The 24,834-nt window shown below is 33.4% G+C and overlaps 1 protein-coding gene across 3 annotated transcripts in view; it reads right to left on the bottom strand.

Moving 5' to 3' along the window:
* Positions 1–24,834, bottom strand: part of KIF18A (kinesin family member 18A) — an 85,007-nt gene that overhangs the window by 24,744 nt on the left and 35,429 nt on the right. For all 3 annotated transcript variants that reach the window (XM_012452247.2, XM_012452249.2, XM_012452248.2), the window contains 3 exons: positions 18,170–18,334; positions 11,214–11,335; positions 7,900–8,135 (listed from right to left, as the gene is read on the bottom strand). In XM_012452247.2, the coding sequence (XP_012307670.1) occupies positions 7,900–8,135; positions 11,214–11,335; positions 18,170–18,334 (523 nt within the window). The remainder of the gene's footprint in view (positions 1–7,899; positions 8,136–11,213; positions 11,336–18,169; positions 18,335–24,834) is intronic.

Below are 24,834 nucleotides of genomic sequence, written 5' to 3'. Positions count from 1 at the left end.
AACATTATCTTATAAGGTAAGGTATCATTAAATTAACCAAACTAATATAAGGTACCACTAAATTAACCACACTAATAAACATTTTATAATACACTTAAGAGACACTATCATGGTTAGGGATGTATAGTTAACAACAGTTCCCTATGTATCAGGCAACTACTGTAGTCCTTTAAATTAATTCAGCACTTTGAATAATAAATCAACCAATAAACTTCTGATATTTCTCTGTGGGAAATAGAAGATATCATGTTTCTCTCTCAGTCTCATTTACCCAGTATTTACACTTTACCAAAGATGGAAAAGAAGAGACAATAAAAAGAACCTTTTAATTCACAGTAATATTTGCAGCTATAGATGAATAACCAAATACTGTCTTATGTACATGGGAACGATGAGTCAAACAAAATGTATTTAGGGCTAAAAGCATGATTTCCATTGTTCCATGATTAAATATTGTTGCCAAATGGAAAAATATGGAAAATTTGGTCTATTAACATTTTGCTGCTTTATATTTGCTATATGAAAAATTAGTATAGAGATTTCCTATCTTTTAAATGAAATTTCCTTATATTCAAGTAATTTTAGGAGAAACTTAAATTTATGTATGAACTCTACATTCAATCAGAATATCTGTACTATATAAGAGACTGGTTCTCCTAGTATCTTTTATTGTACTTTTAAGATAAAATCACTGACATTGGGTGCAAAATTTTAAAAAAGGAAAGGTTACAGACAGAAATATGATCAAATGTGAGTTTCCAGATGGATAATGAAGAAATCTTCACTTTTCATTTAATGTCAGAAATTTTATCAGTTCTATAAATAAATCTTTCTGTCAGCACTCCAGTCTTGCACTACACTCAGTGAGTGTGCTATCTGTTTTCCAGACCCCAAAATAGGTACATATTTTACTCTTAGTCAATACACTTGTAGTTTGGAGGTAAAGATCTCAAGTCAAATATCTATCCAAAAATTAAGTCTAGTTATTGGCGAATAATTAAAATTAATAAAATTTACAAAATTAGTTTTTTTCCTGAGTAAGAATTTAGGCTTATTACTTTAAGAAAAGTAAAAAGTAGTCCAAGTCACAAAAATACAAATATTGCATATAGGGATCTCTTCAGTGAAACTTATAAAACACTTACAAAGAAAACTCTGAAGCTTTGCTGAGGAACATATAAAAAGATAAGAATACAGAGAGACAAACAATTCTAGAGAAAGAAGACTTGATATTGGAAACATGTGAAGTTAATTTATGAATTTAAAAAAAAATTATTTCCTTGAAACTGGAAATTATTCTGACATTGATTTCCTAGACAAAGCAAAGAATATTTTTCAGACCAAGAATAATGAAGGACTAGCATGCTACATAAAAAAGATACTATGAAGTATCACGTATTAAAATAACAGCTACTGGCCCTAAGACAGACGAACAGGCAAAATAAGAGAGTAGAAATTCAGTAAATAGAATTACATATGACTATTTACCGTACAAAAAACACACGTGCTGTAGGAATGAATTTCCAGTATATCTGTATAAGAATGCTAGTCTCCTTGGAAAAAATAAAGTTAGATTCTTGCCTATCATTTAACACTAACATAAATTAGGAGAAAGTGGAAAGGATAATTAAAAAACTTTTGAATGGAAAAGCCATTTGAGGAAAGATGCCAAAGCCACTGAAAGAGAAAGAGAAAGCTATTTTACTACATAAAAGTTTTAACTTTCATCATTAAAAAGGAAACCTCAAACAAAAGCAAGTGTAAGTGGTAAAACTTGAAGGGTATAGTTATACCATATATGTTACAGAAAAAAGTTAATATCCCTTAGTGATTTCATCCTGTCCTATGGCTTTAAATATCATCTAAATGTTAACAACTCTCAAATTTATATTTTAGCTTAGACATCTCTCCTGAACTTCAGATTCCTAACTGCCTACATGTCTCCACTTGGATGTATCTTAGACAAATTTAACATGGCTAGAACAGAACTCCTAATTTTCTACAACCTCCATCCTATAAACCTGCTTCATTTGAAGTCTTCCCTATCTCTCTGAAGGTGACTCAATTCTTTCAGAAGCTAAGTTCAAAAATTTTAGAGTCAATCTTAGGTCTTTCTTTCTCTCCTATTCTAAAACTAATTTTCTTGGAAATTTTGCTGGTTCTACCTTCAAAACATTTTAGAATCTGACCACTTCTCACCAAATCCACTGCTATTAACCTGTTCTGAATCACCATCATCTTTTGCTTGGGTTATTCCAGTAACCTCATGTTTCAGCCCTTAACATAGTATAATCTATTCTCGACACAGCAGTTAGAGAGATCTTTTAAAAGCACAATTGAGATATGTTACATTTCTGTTCAGGCCATGCCATGGCTCCCTGTTTTATTCACAGTAAAAGACTAATTAAGTCCTTACAGTAACCTATAAGTCCTTATAGCCTTGTAGGTTACTATAAGGACTTAATTTAGTTTTTTAGACTAATTAGATCTGCCTTCCTTCCCTTTATCTCTCTGATCTCATTATCTACTTTCAGTCTCTTTTTCTTTGTACCAGTTACATATCCTCAACAGCCTTTGAATATGTCAGGTTAAATTTCTGTGTTAGAGATTTTGCACCGTGATTGTGTCCCTCTACTTAAAAAAGTTTCTTCTCCTAGATATTCATATAGCTAATCCTGTGACCTCCTTCAAGTTTTATCAGTGAGATCCTCCCTGATCATGCTATTGAAAATAGCAATCTCTCCTCCCTGGCCACACTCCTAAACTCCCTTTATTTCTTTCTTATAGCATGTACTACCTTCTAGCATTCTGTTTACTTACCATATTATTTTCTTTCTCTACTAGAAGTGAGCTCCTTGAGGGTGGTGAAGTTTGTTTCATACTTTGATCCCTATCATCAGACAAGTGTCTAAAATACTGCTATAAGTTAAACACTGTTGAATGAATGAAAAAAATAACCTTACACTTTAGCTCTTGTAAAAAAGTAACAATTGTTACAAAAGATGACAATATCAGAAAAATGTTCAAATGATGGCTAGGCAATTCACAGTAAAAAGACTCTTAAAAAAACACACTCAACTATGTTAGCAATGAAAATGAAAAAAAGATAATATTTATGATTATTAGCAAAGTATCAACAAGCATTGCCTTTCAATGGTGAAAATTGCAATTACTTCTGCACCAACCTAAAAATGAGCAAAGACAAAAGAGGGAGAGTGTCCCAGACTGAAAAAGACTGCATAGGTATGAACCTTGTTTGGATCTTAATTGAAACAAATCATAGAAACAAATAATTTATGAGACAATGGGGGAAATTTGAATACATTAGATATTTGATGACATTTTTCTTTTATACACACGATATAAATGGAAGAAATGATATGTTGTCTGGAGATCTACTTCAAAATAATCTAGTGTAAGAGCTGGGATGGAGGAAAGCAGATGGGTTCTCAAGACTAGACATGAGCTGATAAGTTTTAAAGTTAGGTGTTGGGCACATGGTACTCATGGTATTCTTTGTGCTTATATACATGTTTGTAGTTGATTTACTAAAAGTAGAAATTAAAAATATTTTAACATCAAAAGCTGGTGAGGCTAAAAAAAAAAAAGCTCATTCTTTTATACTGCTTGATGTGGGTTAAAATCATTTGAAGGAGGGGAGTTACTTGGCAATATATATTGCAAATTTTGCATTTATCTTGAGCCAGAAATTTTACTGCTTAGAATTTATTGTAGGGATAATCAGATACGAGCATAAAGATAAATATACATATTTGCTTACTAAAAAACTATGTGCAATAATAGTGAAAATTTATTAAACAAGCCAAATGCCCAACAATAGAGTATAGGCTATATTTGTTACAGTTAATCTCATTTTTTTTTTTTTTTTTAAGACAGAGTCTGGCTTTGTTGCCTAGGCTGGAGTGCAATGGTGCAATCTTGGCTCACTGCAGCCTCAACTTTCCAGGCTCAAGTGATGCTCCCAGTTCAGCCGCCCAAGTAGCTAGGATTACAGACATGGGCCACTATACCCAGCTAAGTTTTGGACTTTTTGTAGAGACAGGATTTTGCCATGTTGCTCAGGCTGGTCTGGAACCCCTGGCTGAAGCGATTGGTCTGCCTCAGTCTCCCAAAATACTGAGATTGCAGGTGTGAGCCGCTGTGCCTGGCCCAGGATCTTAAAAGCACCCCATATGTGTGTATTTAAGTAAAAAGAACGTAGTTAATCTAGTCAATACTCTTAAAGGTCCCTAAGGCGCTTGAACTCACTTATAAACATCGTTCCTATTAATCCTCTTTGACACTATTCATCATGTATACAACATACATAATTCATGGAATGGATAAGACATAATAAATAAATAATCTCTAAAAAATCATTTGAATGAAATAGTAAAGTAACCAACAGAGAACAAAATATTATAAAAACAAAACCCATTTTCTAATACGTTTTCAAAAGAAAACACATAATTATAAAATGTAACATGGCTTCAAGTCTTTCCTTCAAAAATATATGAAAAGGAATTAAGAGTCAAGTAAATTGTTTTGTTTTATTGTTGACAAGTATAGTCTATGCAATTATACTGTATGTGAAATATGGATTTTTAAATAAGGAATAATGAGCATCATATAGCAGGTGGTCAGTATTTCTCAATCTTGGTGTTAAAATCCTATTTCCTCTCTAACATCTTGAGTACATTATAAAAAAAGAATCATGCCCAAAAGGTCTGAGAGAATCAGAAAAAAATCTTAAGTTTTGCTTTCCAGAGATTGCAACTAGGTCAAGTCTAATGCTTTATTAAAAGAAAAGGAATATATGTGTGTATACACAATATATATATATTTTAAGAGAATCTATCCAACTTCCCTATCTTCTTAATGTAAAAGTGTAATATAGGGAACTTCTACTAATAATGAAGATGTAGATAACCAAGACCAACCTTCCTTCTGAAGGCAACGAAAAGTCTGGACAAAATATAAAAAACATCTGTTCGAAGGTGCTGGATTATTAATAAGATGGTGAAAAATTATAGGTGAGTATTAGGAGGAAACTGGAGGCTCAGGAAGGTAATTTCTGCAACTTCAGCTAATTTTCCCTTGAGGTTGTTTGCTTATGCTAGAGGAGCTAGCAGAAAAGCGCAGCAACAGTGTTAAGAGCTTTGTGTGAATAGGTTTCTGGAACTGGAATTTAGGGTCTTTCTAAGTCTTCCTTGCTTTGAGTTGGGACTCTGAACAGTTAGCTATACCGTAGAGGGCAAATCAGAAATAGGCAGGCCCTCGAGAAACTACAGTTTAGTATCAAATTATCTCAGTTTTTGAAATAAGACTGAGGTGATTTTGAATTGCTAATGCTACCTTGAGTCTAGAAGAAGCAACTGTAAATATTCTCTGAGATAATATCATGATCAGATACATCAAAATATTCTACTAACAATTTTGCAAATGCCTGACTGGCACACAAAATATTAGCATGCATATAAGGAAATAAGACCACATGCAAAAAAATCAGTATAAACAGACCCAATGGTTACAGACTTTGGAATTCTCAGACACAGACTTTAAATTATAGTCATCTCTCAGTAGCTGTGAGGGATAGGTTGCATGACCATACTCATGGATGCTCATATCCTTTATATATAAAATAATATAGCATTTGCACATAACCTATACAATCCTCCCATATTCTTTAATAATCTCTAGATTACTTAAGTAAACTGCAGAACGTGAGAAACAAAATTATCCAGGGAGAGAAAAAAACATTAAAAGCAAAAGAGTAAAAGGCATAGACAATACAATTAGAAAGTGCCATGCAATATAATTGATGTCCCAGAAATAGAGGACAGAGCAAAAGTGGTAAAAGCAGTAAGTGAAGAGATAATGGTCAAGAATTTTCCAAAACAAATGAAAGATAATGCAGACATAAATTCAGAAAGTCATGAACCCACTTAAGAGAAGTAAAAATAAAGTCAACTAGGCACAATCTAGTAAAACTATTAAAACCCAAAGACTGAAGAAATATTTCAATAGGCCAGAAGTCAGACTGTATTCAGAGGTACAACATTTAACATAAAATCTGACTTCAACAGATTATTATTCTCTGTGAATAAGGTCTTATTTGTTAGCCCTTCACTCTCAACTACAGTCTGTCTCAAGTGGGCCAAATGTGTGCTGGGACACATTGGAGCCAAATGACCCAGCACACATTTAGCTCACATAAGAAAAATGGACTGTAGTGGGGAGTGAAGGGCTAACAAGCACCAAATACCTAGGAAATTCCCCATAATGGAAAATATAGGCAGATTTGACTATATGAAAGTTAAAAGTTCAATAAATTGATCAATTATTGCTAAGCATATATAAAAAAATAAAGCAGCACCAAATGAACAAAGAGTTATCAGATACAAAGTGCCAAGCAAAATCCAAGCAAACAAAAAAAAACCCTCAAACTCCTAACAAATAAACAAAAATCTTCACTAGTGCAAATGAGCAAAGGATACATCACAGGGTATGAATCGGCCTCATCAGTAATCTGAGAGTTAAAAATTTTAAAAGACTATGCATCATTATTATTGCTGCTGTTACTATTTTTGGTTTTGGTAAAGATGAAACAGGTACTCTCATGTGCACTAAGTATAGGAAAAAAATTTTGAGAAGCAGTTTAACATGATACATTGAAAAAAATATTCTATGTTCTTTAACCTGGCAAATCAGCTTCTAAGAATTTGGTATGCACGCACAAATGTGAATACACAGATATGTTCTCTGATTGTACTATTCACTAACAGAAAAAAGGTTAATGAAATTATGGTACATTCATTCTCTCGATTCTCAAAAAGATTAAAAATATGAGGTAGATTCTTCATGTATGTACCTTAAAAATATTCATAATAAACTAAACAAGTAAAACCAATAAGCATAATAAAGTAAACAAAAAGGTTGCAGACCACTATGTATAATGTGCTTAGCATTCATGTGAAACTTAACAGAAAACTTTATGTGATACAAAAACATTTTTATTACATACTCACTGCAAAGATAAATTCTTAAGAGCATTTAATCTCTGAGATAGGGCATAAAATTAAGGTTCTGGGAAGAGTTTAAGATGGCACTCTATTTCTTATGTTCTTCTACATTGTCTGAATTTTTTTCTTAACTAAGATTATATGTTAGCTTTGTTTACGTGAAAAAGAGAAGTATCAAGTGATTTGTCAATAGAAATATAGCAAACTCTAAATTGTTAGTTGACTTTAAGAACAGATTATTATTATAGAATATGATATGATTAATTACAATTTCCTGCCCTTAATAGAAGTTACATTTTAAAGAAGGATGGGAAGCAAAATTATTCCATCAAAAATAGGTAAAGTGGGTCAGGCACTGTGGCTCATGCCTATAATGTCAGCAATTTGGGAGGCCAAGGCAGAGAACTGCTTGAGCCCAGGAGTTTGAGGACAGCCTGGGCAACATAGTGAGACTTTGTTTCTACAAAAAAAAAGTCAGGCATGGAAGTGCATGCTTTTAAGTCCCAGCTACTTGTGGGGCTGAAGTGTGAAGTGGGAGGATTGCTAGAACCCAGGAGGTGGAGGCTGCAGTGAGTTTTGATTGTGCCACTACACTCCAGTTTGGGCGACAGAGTGAGACTCTGTCTCAAAAAAAAAAAAAAGAAAAGAAAAGAGGGTAAAATGAATTTTACTGCTAGAGTTATTCAGAACATCAATGCGTACATGCTCTAGATATTTGGAAGATACTGGTTAATTGAAATTACTATAAAGCTAAATTTCCCATTAATTTTCATAAAATAGCCAAACCTATTAAAAATTAACTGTTCTTTAGACTGATATACAAAGGTTCTCTTTAGAAATAATGTTACTATTTACTTAAAACAAAAGTTATACTTACAACAAGAAATAGGCTGAACCGGTCCAAGTTGTGGAAAGGTCATAAGAACAGAAATCCCTGGTAGATCGTTTTGGTTTGGTTGTTCAGTAGTTTGGTCAGCCCAAACTACCACTTTTTTTCTCTCTACCAAATGTTCAATTTCTTTGAAGTCAGACTCAAAAGCAGCATTTGACAGGCCAGCTTCTTTTAATGTGCAATATTGTTTTCTTAGGGCTGGAAGCAAAGCATTCAATACTCTATACACAGAAGATGACAAGAAAGAAGAGATAAATATTACATTTCATTTTAAATACTTTTAGTTCTTTTATGTAACACCTGAAGTATTAGCATATCATTAAAATAATTTTCCATGTATGAACCAGGTTTGAGTCTCAATTAGTCTTCACTTGCTTCTACATGACCTCTATAATGTGGGGGACAAATAAATAGCCACCATCTATAATAGGAGATTGCTTTGAGGACTAAATGAATTTAGTATATTTGTTTATTTGTCTTTTAGAGACAGAGTTTCACTCTGTGGTCCAGGCTGGAGTGCAGTGGCATGATCATCTCATTGTAGCCTTGAACTCCTGGGCTCACTTGATCCTCTCGCCTCAGGTTCCCAAGCAGCTAGGACCCCAGATGTGTGCCACCACATCTAATTTTTTTATTGTTTGGTAGAGATGGGGTCTTGCTATGTTGCTCAGGTTGGTCTCAAACACCTAGCCGCATGAGATCCTCTTGCCTCCACCTCCCAAATTGCTGGGATTACAGGGATAAGCCACTGCACCTGGCTAAATGAATTAAATGTACATAAATGCTTTTTGCAAAATATAATGTGATTTCTAAACCACAGATGTTGTTACTAATTATCATCAAATTGAAATGAAAAATTACTATGTCAAATGATGAGACATATTTTAGGTATATAACATTAAAACATACACAAACACATAATAAAAGAACAAAACCTACCTTTCCTTTAAGTTAAATGACCTAAAGAAATGGCTTTTGGAACGGCACTTAAAGGGATTTTAAGGAGAAAAGTTGTGGATAAGGATGGGGAGTATAAATAATGGTTAGGGCACTGGATTCATGGCTCTAACTCAAAATCTCCCTTATTAGCAACAATTAGCACAGCAGTGAATGTATTTTTTGTGTACCAGACCTCTGTGTAAGTGTTCACTGAGGAAATGTCACAGCTAAACAGTTTTAAATTTATACACTCAATCAGTGGTTCCTAACTTTTCTGTAAAGGAAGATGCCTAACAACATCAATGATCTTGAAATGATTCAGTCTTGGAATACTGAGGCCATCAATATATGATGTTCCAGTTGACTCACAACATCGAGGAGAAGAGAACCATTAGAAGTATGGATAGAGCAGTGGAAAAAGACTAATCAGGCATTAATTTTCATACAGAAGGGAATACCACATTATCACCTAAGAGTCTTAAATATTTCAACAGCAGCACAACAAATTGTGACCTCTTTCCTTTTGGTGGGGGTTGCTGGAGGGTATTGCATTTAAGTCAAGTAAGGTAACAAGTACAAGAAAAAGTTATTAATCAAAGTCAATAAAACAATTTCTTATTTAGCATTTACACTATCAGGTACTATGCAGGAAAGTTATCACAGTAGGTCTGACACTGCTAAGAAAGGCTTGGTTGTAAGGTTGACACCCAGCTGGTGTTTTAAAATATGGGTTTTAGGAGGGTTCCCATCATTTCCAGTACTCATATGACAAGAGTGGCTTACTGTGCTTAAACTGCACAAACAATGTGGTTTATGCTAAAACCCCTTCTTTCCTTTTGAAAAGTCTAGAATTTTGGTATATCCTAGGCAGAAAGTGCCTATGCAACTGGCTCCTAATAAAAACCTGGGATATGGATCTCAAAAGAGCCTACAAAGCAGACAACATTTCACATGCGCTGCCACAACTTTTTGCTGGAGGAATTGTGCACATTCTGTGTGATTCTACTGGAAGAAGACTCTTGAAACCTTGTGTCTGATTCTTGCAGACTTTATCCCCTGTGTCTTTTCTCCTTGCCAATTTTGCTTTGCATCCTCTTGCTGAAATAAAGCACAGCTAAGAATACAACTATATGATAAATCTTGTGAGTTCTCCTAATGAATCACTGAAACTGAAAGTGGTCCTAGAGACCTATAACACAGGAATTATATCATGTTATTTATTTTTATGTTTATTTAATCTTTTCAAAACCTTTATATGAAATGTATTATAAGATTATCTCTCAAAGTTTTTCATTTTTCTTTTTTAAAAAAAACTATCCTAATATGATTTCCTCTAAATCAAGATAATTGTCAGTTATTTGAGCATACTAGTAGAACCCTAATATATTCTTAGAGTAGCAGAAAGCCCTTAGAGAAGTAAATTTCCCATTTGTATGGAGCATCAAAGTGATGCCTAAGGAGTTGATAATGCATCCAACGTGCCAAAAAGGATTGAGCAATACTTTTGTTTTTTTTACTATTATGTTATAAAAACTAAACAACTAATGTTACTACTGAGCTAGAAGAGAGAACATAAAAGAGCTGTTATAGCATCACATACAAATCCGGACACCTGTTATTTAGCAACTTCACTGTAATGACAGCAAAAAACCATTCTGGAATTCTGAATAATTAACAATTGCCTACTTAAAAATTCAAGTGGTGTTAATAGCAATTGCTTCTAAGAGGAGATATGGACGGCTAGAAGATAGAGGTAGAGGGCAGATTTCTTTCTTTTCAATGTATAGGTATTTATGAAATTTTGTGGCCAGGAGAGGTGGCTCATGCCTATAATCCCAGCACTTTGGGAGGCTGAGGTGGGCGGATCATCTGAGGTCGGGAGTTTGAGATGAGCCTGACCAACATGGAGAAATCCCATCTCTACTAAAAATACAAAATTAGGCGGGCGTGATGGCACATTCCTGTAATCCCAGCTACTCAGGAGGCTGAGGCAGGAGAATCGCTTGAACCCAGGAGGCGGAGGTTGCAGTGAGTCAAGATAGAGCCATTGCATTCCAGCCTGGGCAACAAGAGCGAAACTCTGTCTCAAAAAAAAAAAAAAAAAAAAGGCAATTTTGTGTTATATAGCATATATTAGGTAAAAACAACACAACATACTTTTAAAGAAAAACACAAATTTATAAAACACTATACAAAGTTTATTGAAAGAAAAGAACTCTCTTAATGTTTTCTGATTCAGGCAGACACAAAAATAATATATCCTGTAACACATAAAATCAACTTTCTGGCAATGGAAAATTAAAGTTTTGTGCTTCAGATATAGTGTTAAAATTGGAAAATAGGTAAATCTATTTACTCACGCCTCAGTCTGCCTGTGTTGCTGTTCCTGAAGACAAGCTAGATCTATCATATGTCTAATTTGTGCTTTCAAATCGTTGTTCTGGAGATGCAAATGGTGACAATGAAGATCTTTCTTGAGTTCCTAGGGCAAACAATACAAAATGTACTTCAGATTGCTCTAAGAATATTAAAATTAAATCAGTTTTAATAAAACTCATTTTATATTGTTGCCGATACTTTTAATTCTTTTTAGATATTAAATAATATGTTTAGAAACAATTTGAAAATGATTTCTGGGTAGGTGGTCTATAATTTGCAAGCAAGATAAGTTTTCAAGTTTTCTCAGAAACTGAATCTTAGGAATTCAGAAGAAATTTTAGTATCGTGACAGCTTCTTGGTCTATCCAACTTGTTCACAATGTTGCAAAAATACATAAAAATGACCAGTTTTTGCTTAAATGTCACTTCCTTAGAAAGGTTTTCCTTGAGCATTATATTTAGATGGATACTCTTTACCGCTCAATATTGTTATAGCATTGATTGCATTATCAGTAACAATTTAATTGATATATTCATTTATTTATAGTTTCTCTGTTCATACCAGAACATACAGCTTACCACCAGGACAGGGACTGAGTCAGGTTAGTTCAGTGTTACAGCCCCAGTGTACAGAGTCTGAAGTTGTGTGCAATAAAAATTTTTTTGCAGGAAAAAAAGATGATATGGTTGATATCATCTTTGATTGGATGATACGTTAGAGCACTGGCCTGAGTCATGTGATTTTAGAGATGGGCTTTTAAGGCCTTGAAACAAATGTTACCATAAGTTGAATATACAGCCTTTATGGAGATCAGTTTACTTGACTAAAATTTAAGAGCTGGATCAGATTATCTCTTCAGTCCTTTCCAGTTAGAAAATTAAATGATCATAATAGTGTAAACATGTTTGCCAAATATTCCATCTGTTTTCCTTTAAAAGAAAAATATGCTGGCTGGGAGTGGTGGCTCACACCTGTAATCCCAGCACTTTAGGAGGCCAAGGTGGATAGATCACAAGGTCCGAAATTCAAGACCAGCCTGGCCAAGATGGGAAACCTCGTCTCTACTAAAAATACAAAAATTAGCCAGGCATGGTGGCAGGCACCTGTAATCCCAGCTACTCGGGAGGCTGAGGAAGGAGAACTGCTTGAACCTGGGCAGTAGAGGTTGCAGTGAGCCAAGATCATGCCACTGCACTCCAGCCTGGGTGATAGAGTGAGACGCCGTCCCCCACCAAAAAAAAAAAAAAAAAAAAAAAAAAAAAAATCCTTTATATACATCCTCTGATAATCATCTTTATCTTCTTGAATCTTTCTTCTTTTAAAGAGACAACATTTGACGCCCACTCTTGATATAAGCTTCATCTTAGGCAAAAGTGTGAAAATGTGTTTTGTAGGCTCCATTTTCCTAAACCTCATCTGCCTAGGGACAGGTGTCCTCTAATCTACCACCTGAAGTTACTTTACTTGTCTTTCCTTAAACCTACTAACCTTATCTACAGAAAATATCAGCAAAGGGATTACAACAAACTATGAATGGTGATAACCTAGTAACATTCTCAGAAACTTTACTGAAAAAATTTCAGTCAATACAATGAAAAAAAAAAGAAATTCTTTGGACATTTTTAATGGCTAAGACAGGAACCCTATATGCAGGGGAGCTATGTCTGGACACTTCCTCCTAGGGACAATTCTTATAATCCATCTTAGCTTTAGCTAGTGAAAACAATGCAAAATATTTTTCAGATTCTTTTAAAGAATATTAAGATTGAATTAATTTTAATAAAACTCCTTTCCAATCTGCAGTTGACCAATGATTTTCTAAAATGTCAAAGATTTTTTTCTTTTTAAAAAATACTTCCAAAGCCAGTTATTGAGACTACAGCAGAGAACCATGTCACCCATCCTATTTGTCTGGATATATTAAAATTAGGAGTTACTCATATAATTCAACATACTTCAAGAAATATAGTAAATGTTTTAGAAAAAAAATTATCTTTACGGAGTCAAGATGGTATGGCTAGAGTCATGTGATTTTAGAGATGGCCTTAGCCTTGAAACAAATGTCACCATAAACCAAATATATGCCCTTTATGGATATCGGTTTACTTGAGTAAAATTTAAGAGCTTGATCAGATGATCTCTTCAGTTCTTTCTATTAATAGTTAGAAAACTGAATGATCATAATAGTGTGAACAAGTTTGCCACATATTGCATTTTTTTCCTTGAAAAAAATCCCTCCTTTATATACATCCTCTAATAATCTTATTCCTTTATCTTCTTGAGTCATTCTTTTAAAGAGACAAGACTTGATTGTATAGTTATATTAGTCGATAATGGGTCTTTGGCTAGCCTTTTAACTCTGAAAAACTAAGTTTACAATTTGAGTCTTTTCTTGACATACTAATGACTAAATCGGATTGGAAGAACATGGTTTATTTTGAGAACTATAAGTAGGCTAGTAATGGCTAAAGTATAGAGTATAATGAAAGGTGATATATAAACCTTAAGAAGTATTCAGGTGCCAGACCATGCTGTAAATCACAACAGAGAATTCATTCTAGAAAGAAGGCTGTAAAGAACAGTATGATCAGTTTTACCTTTTAAAAACTTGCTTTGGTCTCAGTGGAGAGAATGAATTGCAGTAGAACATGAATGAAAGTAGAAAGACCAAATGAAGCAATTCAACAATGGGGCATAGGAGTCTGAATTAGGATAGCAGTAGAAGGGCATAATGAGAAGTGGATAGATTCAGAATATCAATGAGTAAGTAATGAAGGAGACTATAGAGAAAACAGCACCAACTTGTAAGTCAGAAGTTCTGAGTCTTTGTCCAGAATTGTGTGACCTTGAATAAGTCCCTTTACCAAGTTATGTCTCAATTTGCTGATGTAAAAAATAATGGCTTATAACTAGATTCACATTCAGGTATACAAAAGTTCTTCATAAGAGCATTCTAGAAGACAGACTGCTAAAAAAAATTAGATTTGACCATATTGAAAAAGTTTAAATTTATTGAAAATAATGCAGATAATATTAACTTCATAAACACTACTAAGTAGACAAAAAAGCAAACACAACATAGCAATAATAATGATATCAGAAACAATATACAATTTTTAAAACTGGAAGCTTACAGTAATGTGTGATAGAAAAGGTAAACTAGTAAATTTCTACAGCTGACTTTTTTGCCTCCTTAATACTTCATAAGTTCTTAAGTACTTCTGTAGTTAGAATGTTGATTACATGAAAAAACATATAATAAAAGCATAATGTAAATTAAGTTAGAATCTTGAGAGGTGAAAATACTCTAGCAGTATCATTTAAAACTATATACACATACATATTTAAAATTTTTAATGAATATATTTAATGCCACTAAACTGTATATCTAAACATGGTTAAGATGGTAAATTTTATATTTTTATTACACACAAAAAATTGTTTCAGACTCTTCATGAGAAAATTTTTTCTCACTAGAAGGGCTAAATAATCTGAGACTATCATAGCCATAAGTAACAAAAAAAATTGAGGAACCTTCAGTAGTTATTTTTAAATAAGGTCAAAGTTTAACACTAATCAAAAGACTTAGAGGTTTATGTAGTTTAGAAAATGACAATCTTGAGAATATGACTGTTTTATATACAACAGTCTCCAAATAAACAATTAAATAATAAGTGGAATAAACCAAAAATACTGTCAACATTCCACACCTGTTACCAATCCAAGAGAATCAACTCTTGTGCTTTAAATGAGAAACATTCATTTAGTCAGGGTTATCAGCTGTTTTCTTTGAAACAATTTTACCAACAACATAACCACATTTCAGTATTCCTACAGGTACTATAATAGAGACTGCTGCATTCTATGATAAGCCTCTATGACTTTATATGGAATTTCAGAAGTTACCTCTTCTGATCCTAGCCAACCCATATTATAGTTTATTAATCAATCTAGTCCTTTTTCGCTTACTGTTTTTGAGTCATTATATATCATCTTAAGATGGATACAACATTTTTAAAAAAGTGTGCTATAGTTTCCTTCTCAAGTAGATATTCTTAATCTTGTGTTGATGGAAGGGCTTCAGAAAACCCAAATGACTTAGAAAATACACAAAATTGTATGAATGTGACCTCCCCAATCTCCCATCTGGGAGAAAATCTACATAGCTTTTATCAGATTCTCAAAAGCATTTATGACCTCCAAAAAGGTCAGTATCACTATTCTGGAAGAGAAATTCAAAATGTATCATATGATAGGGTTAACTCTGTTGTTAACTGTGTACTCTCATTCTTTGTACAACTTGCTTGGCTATTGATGTCTCTGTTATTGTTGCTTAGAATATTATTAAACTATTATTTATCATCCATTTTTTTTGTTAAGTGTTGCTCGGCTTTGAATACAGCACTCCACTTAAGCTCATAATGTCTTAAATACATTTACAGATGACAAATTAAGACACTAATGTTAAATGCACTGTCCAAAGTCATATAATGAGTGTTAGAGTTGGCTGATATTCAAAACAACTACTAAACACCAAAATTACCAAACACTTCAACTCCAAAGTCTATCCTCTTTCCGATGTTTACATTCTTTTTTAGGGAATATTTTAAAGTGCCTTACAGACTAAGTTATATTATTGCAAATGTGCTATATACTATATACTAGTATGCATATATAGCATATAAACATAGTAGTAGTAATATATCCCTACTCAAAACATACTAGTATATACTAGTATATAGTATATATATATATAGTAGTAATATATCCCTACTCAAAATATACTACTATATATATATACTAGTATATATAAATATATACTATATTTATATATAGTAATATAAATATATACTATATTTATATATAGTATATATATATACACTAGTGTATATATATAGTATATACTAGCACTATAGTATAGACTAGAATGTGCTGTATACTATATTTAATGTCTTAATCTACTTAACTAACTGGCTGGTATGCTTTTATCAAAATATTCTGAGGTGTAGAATAAATTGTTGGCTCAATAAAGCTCCATACTAAGGAACTATTGTCTTTGGCTTCCTTCTTAGGAAACAGGATATCTGCTGCTTGCTCCTTTCTACATTGAAGTGTCATCATTAACTACTACTGCTCGTCTTTTCTATCCAGTCATGCCTGAGCTTTCGTGTTAAAAGAATAATCATTTACAGCCATTGCTGGCCCATCAGAGAATCTATTCCCTAGTCATAAGGCATTAACTAATATCTCTGAATTACAAAAAAAATTAGTATATTTGAATACCAAAGATCTCTGGCATTTGTTGGTAAACACTTTATATTTATTTTCACCTGTATTTTCTGTCTGGTGCCTTTCTAAGAATTCAAAGATTTTAGAAGTTTCCATATCAATTGTCTGATACATAGTTATAGAATTTCAGAAGAGTATCACCAAAATAGAGACTTTAGCTAGTCTACCTTTCAGAAAAAGACTGAAAAGAATTTTCCTTTTAAAGTATTAAGTATTTGGGTGAAAATTAGTTACTTCATAGCAGTTGCTTAGCCCATATTCACTTTCTTCTTTCTTATTAGGAGCTCCAATCCCATTACTGGGTATATACCTAAAGGATTATAAATCATTCTACTATAAAGACAAATGCACACACATGTTTACTGCAGCACTATTTACTATAGCAAATACTTGAAACCAACCCAAATGCCCATCAATGATAGACTGGATAAAGAAAACGTGGCACATATACCCCATGCAAAACTATGCAGCTATAAAAAAGAAGAGTTCATGTCCTTTGCAGGGACATGGATGAAGTCTGAAAGCCATCATTCTCAGCAAACTAACACAGGAATAGAAAACCAAACACTGAATGTTCTCACTCATAAGTGGGAGTTGAACAATGAGAACACATGGACACAGGGAGAGGAACATCATACACTGCGGCCTGTCAGGGGTCGGAGGTAAGGGGAGGGACAGCATTAGGACAAATACCTAATGCATGTGGGGCTTCAAACCTAGATGATGGGTTGATAGGTGCAGCAAACGACCATGGCACATGTATACCTATGTAACATACCTACACGTTCTGCATATGCATCCCAGAACTTAAAGTAAAAAAAAAAAAAAAAAAAAAGAGAGCACTCCAATATTGTTCAGAGTAATTATGCAAAGAAAAGGGAGGTCATCTTTTAAGAGTCTCTTCTATCTACAGATAACCATGTGACATATTTCTAGCCAACACATTAGTCTGTTAGGAATTTTTTGAAACATCTTTGCTCTCCTGATATAGACATCTCTCCTCCTTTCTTTCCTCTTCTTCTGGCTTAGGTGTGTAAACGTAAGACTAGATATGAAATAGTAACACTACAATAATGAAATGACAAGCACAATAATGACATTTAAAAGATACTACATTAGGAATGAACTGCATACTTCCAAACTTATTGTTAAGGGAACAAAAGACAGCCCAAACTAGTTAAGGCACTAAAGTTAGACAACTGTAACCTTGCAGCAGAACACAATTCTAATGTGATACTGTCATTATCCATCACTACACTTTAAAAATAAAACTTTTTGCCATTCTAAGGTGCAATATCTTCAGTTACACACACACACACACACCCCCTTTCAAATCAACTTTCTTTAGCCATAATACACCAAATGTTGACCTCATTTAAACTATTTTTGCATTATGTATCAAGATTTCAAACAAATTACTTATCTAATGAATCCTCAAGTACAGTTTAAAACAGAATTATTTAGTTTAAAGTAAAAGCTACCTTATAAAATGATGCAATCACTTAGAAATAACAATGTTTAAAAATAAGTTAAATCTCAGAGATAGGCGATAATAGTCTTATGAAAGATATTTACTCAATAAGAAAGAACACATTTTAGGAGCTCAGTTCTTATGACTTAAATCTGAACACACAGAGATATTTGTACCTTTGAAATATGACCGTTTGGACCTAAGTGTCCCATTTCTTTTTCGACACGATGGAGCCAATTAGTATTCTCATTAAATTGCTTCAATTCCTCCTCCCTCCTTTTCTCCAGGTAGCAGCGACGAGTTTTCAACATTGCAAGTCTATGATCTCGTTTTCCAGTGGCCTGAAACGTGATTCATTTAACAGTTAATCTAATTTTTATAATATTTGATGTATGTGATATCAGTAAACTGGTATTTTCTTATGTATACTATTGTAGTAAATTAACTTAGGCTATATTTTTGTATTTAAAGCTATTTTCCTGTTGAAATCTCAGAATACTACTGCTTGCAGGAAAATAGGAAATTGAGTTGAGAGTCATTTTTATAAAATTACAGGTTGAGAGTTTACGGCTTTAAGAAATACACTGACCAAATCAAAGACTATAACTTTTTTTTTTTTTTTGGCGTTAAAGTACATCCCTTCAGTATGTTGCATCTGAAAAGTTCATACAAGGTCAGATACATTCCATGATTTCCCTACTCAAAATCAAAGCAGATACATATTCTGCTCTTGTCTTTGATGTGAAGAAATAAAGTGTTGTATTGCTCTGTGTTTGCCTATAAGGCCTCAAATTGGCTAATATAAATGAAAGAAAAAAGAGCTTATATCAGAGTGCTTATCTGATCTTGCCTGTAGGTTCATTCAGGACCCATAATGAATATTCTAAATATTTTTGGTGTTTTACCTAGGCATAAATTGCGATTAAAACTAATCTTTGATTTTTTACACTAAGGATCTTGCAAACTATTATGAAAACAATGAACCAGAACATCTTGACCTCTCTGAGGGTATTTGCCCATAGACACCGAAGTTAATAATTATCAGATAGGATGGGTAGATCTGAACCGATGGATCCCAAAAGGTTAGAATAAGCACTTGCAGCTGGTTCTGGGAGCAGGAAATGAAAAAAAGGAACAGAAACTAGATTTGAATTTGGTCGAAGAACTCACCCTCTTTGGGAGATAAATATTTCTTAGCTTTTACAAAAGCTATACTATTGAGACTTGGGCATATAATAGAAAAATATGATTATCTTCATTTGGATACAAATGATTTAAGATCAGGCAACGTGGCTACCTCGAAGTCACAACCAAATCCTAGATATTCATACAATTTTACTTTCCTTCCCTTCAAGGGAAATGCAAGAGTCAGAGAGAAGCAGATTCCATTTCAGGCTAGAGTCATAGATCAGGGAAAAATAGTTGATAGGCACGGTCGTTCTCACCAAGGTTCCTAACTCTTTTTTAAGGCTTCTTTGGTTAATTTTAATATCACAATCTCTCTTTGTCAAGGTAAGACAATAACGAAAACTAAATAAGTCTCTCAAAGAAACGAAAACCTGGATAGTCAAGAGGAGAAAACAAAACAAAACATAACCCATCAAATTGGCCACAGCACTAGGGAGAGAATTGCGACAGAATGCTACAATGCAGGCTGGGCATGGTGGCTCACGGCAGTAATTCCAGCACTTTGGGAACTGAGGTAGGATGATTGCTTGAGTCCAGAAGTACAAGACCACCCTGGACAACATAGAGAGACTGTCTCCACACAAAAATTAAATCAATTTAGGCAGATGTGGTGGCATGTGCCTGTAGTCCTAGCTACTTGGTGGGGTGGAGGGGCTGATGTGGGAGCATCACTTGAGTCCAGGAGGTTGAGGCTGTAGTGCAGCGAACCATGATTGCATGATTGTGCCACTGCACTCTAGCCTGGGCAACAAAGTGAGACTCTGTCAACAAAAACTAAAAAAAGAATGCTATTATGCAAAAGTTACCCTAGTGTGGTACAGGGACTCCTAAGGATTCCTGAGATCCTTTCAGAGAGTTCACAAGGTTAAGGCCATTAAAATCATTTTTAATGGTTTTCTAGAAGCTAAATGATGCGTAACATCGCAACAGAATAACAAACCAGCAGTTATGAGAATACAATTGATATGAAAAGTCAGGCATTAAAGAAATTTGCAAACATGTAAAACAATGCCACTCTTCTATTTTCACTATTTTTGTTTGAGAAAATAAAATTATTTATGTAATCGCAAATAATTTTTTAAAATTATTTTAATTATTGTTTAATATTATTTGTCAATTATTTTAAAATGAATACATAAATATATTTTTGTAAATCTCAGTTTTAATTTCTAATATAGCAATATCGGTAGAGGGAACACATATAAACAAAAGCTCTTTGAAGTCCTAAATAATTTTTAAAAATGGAAAGGGGTTCTGAAACTTGAAGTTCAGAGCTACTGCTATAACAGAAGGTGGGAGATGTGACCTACTGACGTTTTTCTGCTATTCAGCAGGTGTAAAAATTTAGGCAAACTGATCTTAGTGGGTCTTTAATCACCTTATCTGAAAAATGAAGACAAAAATATTACATCTATCTGAAGGTAGGCAGCTAATTAAATCATCTTTATTTTGCTTTAGTATTTACAATCGTAGGGACTTTTAGAAACCAGGGCATATGGGTCTGATGGTAGCAATATCTAATATCAGAAAATCCTATGCAAAAACCTCAAAAAGTCTGTTTATGACTTTTTACTTCTAATGTCCATCAAACGTATCCTCTATGATGGTTCTCAGGGGACATTTTCCATCAGGGTACTCCTACTGAACCACTGTTCTAAAATGGCAAGTAAGTGTTTGGGAATACATTGTAAAATATGCATGTTCAACCCTGACATTAGAGTGAAATGTTTCCCATTAAGTTTTAAAAGAGCTTTACATATTTCATTAACAAAATCCCCTGCACACCACAAAAGTCTTACGAGAGAATAAACATATCTACAATTTTAGGTGTTACTACTGCTTTGTGTATAATAATTGCTAATATGGTAAACTCATATTTTTACATTAAAAATAATTTTACAGATTATTTTTATGGGGCCATAAAATTACCCAGGAGCTTCCTTTTATTAGTAATTTCAAAGTCCACACTCCAGAACTATTTATAGCTGAATCAATGTTATGAGATTCTTTCAGCACTTCTGATAACAAATCTCTTTTGGAGAGAATCCAAAACATATAAAATTCTTTGCCTTAGAAAAGCAGTTTACTCAGACTACAGTTTGACACTTCCGTGTAAAAACAAATCAACCTCTAGATGTCTTCCTATGTTTTTCAGTGGCTTAACTATAAACAATAACTTAAGAGCTTATAACTCCACTACTTATCTAGTCTCATAAGAATAGCTATAATAATTGGAAACCTGAGGATCAAAATGACCACAAGTAAGAGTTCAGAAAAGGCACTTGGGTTGAAAAAAGCCTAGGCTACTATGCAGAATAATAAAGATGAAAACAAACAAACAAACAAAAAATAAAACCAGTCAAACCCATCTCATTCCTCTATGTCTTAATCTTTCTAAATAAGCACATTTAAAATTCAATGAAGGAATTAAGAGAGTAAAATAGCAATTATCTAAATTAGTTTGGATACATAGTCTAAGCTCATTAATTATACTAAATAATAATATTCAAATGCTGAAAAAATAGAACTCTAAGTTCTGATAATGCCACTCCCTTGCTTGAAAGACAGCATTTTGACTACAAAAATAGATTTTAAATTCCTAGCAACCAACAGTTCCACAATCTGTAGTACCAATATCCTATCTTTCCAGTCTATTGTTAATAATTCCTAATATGGCAAATATGTCTAACATCATGTGCCAACTCCAGTCTATTCTTTTTGGTTCTGACTATTTTCAGATTTCAATAGAAGGTATGGCCACAGATCAGTGAAATTTGCAGTGGGTAAGGAAGTAGAAATTGGCAGGAAGTTTTGAGTGTAATTACGCACTTCTTTACATATTGTCCAACAAATGTGACCTGCTCTGGTCAAACTGATATCTAATCTACAATATACTTGTCGTATTTGTTTTTCTCCCATTGGTATTCATATGCAAGGCCCAGTACAAATCTCATCTTTCCACCAGAAAGCTTTTCTTAATAACAGTTAGAAGTCACTGTTTTCTTTTCTTAATAGCTATAGCATTTATAGTACTTAGTATAGCAGAGTGATTAAGAGTGCAGGCTCTGAAGCCACTAAGCTGTGGTTTAATATTGGTTCAGCCACATTAATGAGTAAGTAACTTCAGACAACCTACTTGAGTTCTCAGTGCCTCTATCCCTCACAAATGATGACAATATTAGATCTATCTCATAGGTTTGTTGTAAATATTAAATGAATTAATCCATGCAAAGAACTTTGAAAAATGTCTGGCAAATAGTGTTTAATAATATCAGCTGTTTTTTATTATTACTATTTACATGACAATCATATAGTACCTTGTCATTTTTATTGTTTCAACTAGCATGTAAATAAAGGGCAAACACTTTTCTTTACCGCCATTGTGTCAAGCACAAGGTTTTACAGATAAACAAGTGTTCAATAAGAGTTTCGTTAAAACTTGAGATGTGAAGTCAGTATCAGTTTCCTATGACTACATTTCTTGCCTTTTGTCAAAAAGTAAATCAGATAATTGCACATTCAAATAATTGACACATTTAATGGACAGCTACACAAAACTGAGAAGAATTATTACACACTGAAGATTACTATGTAATATAAGAAGTACTAATAACTGAAATAAACTGGGCATGGTGGTGTACACCTGTAGTTTCAGCTACTTGGGAGTCTTAAGTGGTAGGAGGATTGTGTGAGCCGTGGAGTGAGACTTCATCTCCAAAAATAAAATAAAAAGAAAAAAAAAAAAGAAAAATATCGTAAAAATTTGATATAAAATATATAACATGGTACTATTTCAGAAATCTATTTAGCAACCATATGAAAGGAGTTCATGACAACAAACTGATATATTAATCCAATGATATATTGTTATTTGGAAATCACTACATTTATCAGAGAACACTGGCAACAATTTGAAGTTCATGAAAGTACAAATATAGCAGCAAGATATAAATTCGAAGATATAAATTCAGTTTCTTTTCTGCCTTAAAAGAATGTGAGGAACATCTTAAATGCATCTCAAAAAAAAAACTGAAAAGATAATTTCAGTAAGGCATAAAAAGCACACAGTCAATAAATATATTACTAATTTTGATAATATAGTTTAATAGCTATTGACAAACTGGTATCAATGATACATTACTGAATGCTTTATGATTAATTTCCAGTATAGTGTATCTTTCCCATTTCATAGGTTAACAGAAAACTAAAGTGCTAGCTTTGAAAAGCATTCTTTAAAATTTGACAGCTTCTGGACATTAAGAAATTCAAAATTTTTCTATGTAATTATTACTTCTGTGAAAGTAGAAAAAGAAGAACATGTTTAGGGTGCTGGTTTGAGAGGACTGGGTAGTTATTTATAAAATAAAGCTTTTTAATAAGTAGTATATAAATATTATATGTCTATGTAATTAAATTACATAAAAATACAAATTAATCATCAATGAATATCAAAACTAGGGAGAATAATTGTCACTATTTTCAAAATATTTATTTTTCTGATCTTTGGTGCTCTGTAGTTTCATACATTTAGGTATATATTTTATACTGCTTGGAACTCATTTTTTTTTTTTTTTTTTTTTTTTTTTTTGAGACGGAGTTTCGCTCTTGTTACCCAGGCTGGAGTGCAATGGCACGATCTCGGCTCACCGCAACCTCCGCCTCCTGGGTTCAGGCAATTCTCCTGCCTCAGCCTCCTGAGTAGTTAGGATTACAGGCATGCGCCACTATGCCCAGCTAATTTTTTGTATTTTTAGTAGAGACGGGGTTTCACCATGTTGACCAGGATGGTCTCGATCTCTTGACCTTGTGATCCACCCGCCTCGGCCTCCCAAAGTGCTGGGATTACAGGCTTGAGCCACCGCGCCCGGCCGGAACTCATGTTTTTTGAATTTATGTCTTAGTAGTTCTAGACAATTCTCAATCACAAATTTTTGCATATTTCTTTATCACTAAATATTTCCTTCTGAGATGCCTATTAGATGAATGTATGACTTTTCTTCTTGTTACATATTGTAATCCTTCATATAACACCATCTTGTCCACATGTGTTATCTTTATCCTGCATTTGGTATAATTTTCTCAAATCTGTCTCCCAGTTCATGTAAAAAAGCATAAACATAAGAGCACAGGCTCTAGAATCAGCATGCTACAGAACAAATCAGAACTCAGCACCTATGAGCTGTGTCACCTTGGACAAAATGACTTGTGTTTTGGTTTCTTCATTATGATTATTAGGATAATATTACTAAATATTTCATGGGGTTTTCTGAGAATTAAAAAAGTTAATATATGTAAAGTGCTTTAACATTTTTTGGTATTGTATCAATAAAGTGAGTTTTTAATTTTAATGAATAAATCTTTAATTTCTGGAACTTTCAGGGGTTTTTTTACCTCATATTTGGATGTCTTTTTTTGTACTGTCCTGTAATTTTGGACAGTGAGTTCATTAGTGGCTAGAGTTCAAAATCTATTTCTCTTAAGAGGCTGATTTTTCCACTGCTTCTGCCAGGTTTTCTAGTGGTATCATTAGTCTGATAACATTGTGCATATTAATTTATCAACTTTAGGGGTTTTCTAGACAAAATACATGAGTTATAATAATTTAAACCTCAATCATTGTAAAAAGCATGCCTGTAATGGTAGTGTTCAAATG

Source organism: Aotus nancymaae, unplaced genomic scaffold, assembly GCF_030222135.1.
Source record: "Aotus nancymaae isolate 86718 unplaced genomic scaffold, 86718_ANA_hifiasm-v0.15.2.pri h1tg000059l, whole genome shotgun sequence".
Lineage (NCBI taxonomy): Eukaryota > Metazoa > Chordata > Mammalia > Primates > Aotidae > Aotus > Aotus nancymaae.
This window is presented reverse-complemented; position numbering and strand designations above follow the sequence as displayed.